At 44.3% G+C, this 2,078-nt stretch overlaps 1 protein-coding gene across 1 annotated transcript; it reads left to right on the forward strand.

Annotated features, from left to right (window-relative positions):
• Positions 1–564: 564 nt before the first annotated feature.
• LOC129765936 (uncharacterized) lies at positions 565–1,862 on the forward strand. Its single transcript, XM_055766391.1, has 2 exons — positions 565–582; positions 1,059–1,862. Exons 1-2 carry the CDS (start codon positions 565–567, stop codon positions 1,860–1,862), a joined length of 822 nt encoding a protein of 273 aa, XP_055622366.1.
• The last annotated feature ends 216 nt before the right edge of the window (positions 1,863–2,078 follow it).

The following is a 2,078-nucleotide window of genomic DNA, read 5'->3' on the forward strand; positions in this document are numbered from 1 at the left end:
AATTTTAGTGTTTCTGATTCTCGCGAAATTAATGATGCGTGACAAACTTCCAACTAGAAAATATTTGATCACTGCATCGATATAAATTAGATCATGTTAAAACAGACAGGTGATAAGCGGTCACTTTCCATGCGGCCCTGAGAAATGGTATATTTTTGAATTCGACTGCGTTAATGGGAATTGAGATTTAACCTTTAACTTCCTATTGAATGTTTCTTCTTCAAAATCACAGCCGAGCGGCCACGATTCATTCGGATCGGACTCGCGTCGAAAGAAAAGACGACCTTCAGTGGCAGATGTTGTTGCTTCTGGGTCCAGCCTGTCCGAACTAGTGCCGGAGCTTGATTTGGAGCATCGGTCAAGATTGTCACCCCCAACAAGCCTACCGCCGTCGAGAAGATGTGTGCTGCCGTTAGTTATCATATATAAACGAGTGCGTAGAGGCAACGTTATCATCATTCATCTCCTTGTGGTCTTCTTGTGTAGATCTCGAGCATAGATTAGAGAAAAAAACTACGAACCCTTCCTTTTCCAATTTTGGTCCTATTCGTCACGTGTGGAATAATGCTGAGGTTTGCCGTGGTAAGTGATAGTAACATAGTGAACACCAATGGAGTTCTAGTGATCGATAATGTTGTGGATAATACAGTGATCTTACCTTATAAAAAAGTTTGTGTCAGCAAATATGAAAGCAGGGAATATGAACGATTAGGAATGTTATTGTGTCTCGTAGTTTAAGATTCAGTTTGTTTAGTTCATTAAACATAATTGAACCCAGCTGCTAGTATTTTCAATAAAATTTTGTACATATAATAATTTAAATGAAGTAGTATTCATACCATAGTTTAAAAAATGCTTTATTTTCATGTTATGTTATGAAAAAACAACGCGATTTCTTATTTATTAGGCATTGGTTTCGAGATTTCGCCATGTTTTTATCTACACCAGGATCTTAATTGGCGAGCTTTTCAGAAATATCACTAGAAATAGTTTATTGAAATTTATTTGTTACCATGCATGAAAACTTACAAAAGTACCAATGAATCATATCATTACAGATTTCCGTGCTGTTGGTGGCTGGACTTGCCGTTGCAGAGCCACCGCAAGGATACTCTTATTCTAGACCACATCATGGTGGTGGCGGTGGTGCCGGATTGGGTGGCGGTGCCGGAATTGGTGGTGGAGTCAGCGGTGGCCAACTTATCATTCTTGCCACTGGCGGCGGTGGCTCCAGCGGCGGTGCAGGACTCGGTGGAGGACTAGGTGGAGGATCCGGTGGTGGACTCGGTGGTGGCATTGGCGGTGGTATTGGTGGAGGAGTCGGTGGCGGACTCGGAGGTGGTGTCGGTGGAGGATCCAGCGTTGGTTCTGGACAACTCATCATTCTTGCCACTGGCGGCGGTGGTGGTGGAGGTGGTTCCGGCGCTGGATTGGGTGGTGGAGTCGGCGGAGGATTTGGTGGCGGAAGCGGTGGCGGACTTGGCGGTGGATTCGGTGGTGGAATTGGAGGAGGAATTGGAGGCGGTTCCAGTGGAGGAGCAAGCCTTGGATCGGGTCAGATCATTCTTCTTACCAGCGGAGGATCTAGCTCTGGTGGCGGAATCGGTGGTGGAGTCGGCGGAGGAGTTGGTGGTGGACTCGGTGGTGGTATTGGAGGTGGTATTGGTGGCGGACTTGGCGGTGGCATCGGAGGAGGAGTAGGTGGTGGATCTGGTGCTGGAATTGGAGGAGGACAGGTTATCATTCTTACCACCGGTGGCGGTAGCTCTGGTGGATCTGTTGGAGGTGGTTCGATTGGCGGAGGTTCAATCGGTGGACTCGCCCCACCATCTACAAAATATGGTGTTCCCGGATATTACTAAGAATTCGTTGAAGTATAGTAAACTGTACGAACTGCCGCTATGTAGATTATACTGTCAATCCTAATCATATAAATCTGTACTGTTACCAAAAAATATATAAATAAAAAAAATCAAAAATATTTCTATTTTTTAACGTGTTATTTGATGAAAATTTTTCTACGGATTTTATATATTTTTCAATGGGTTTGATATACCTTGAAAAAAAAATACGGATAG

This window comes from Toxorhynchites rutilus, chromosome 2 (genome assembly GCF_029784135.1).
Source record: "Toxorhynchites rutilus septentrionalis strain SRP chromosome 2, ASM2978413v1, whole genome shotgun sequence".
Lineage (NCBI taxonomy): Eukaryota > Metazoa > Arthropoda > Insecta > Diptera > Culicidae > Toxorhynchites > Toxorhynchites rutilus.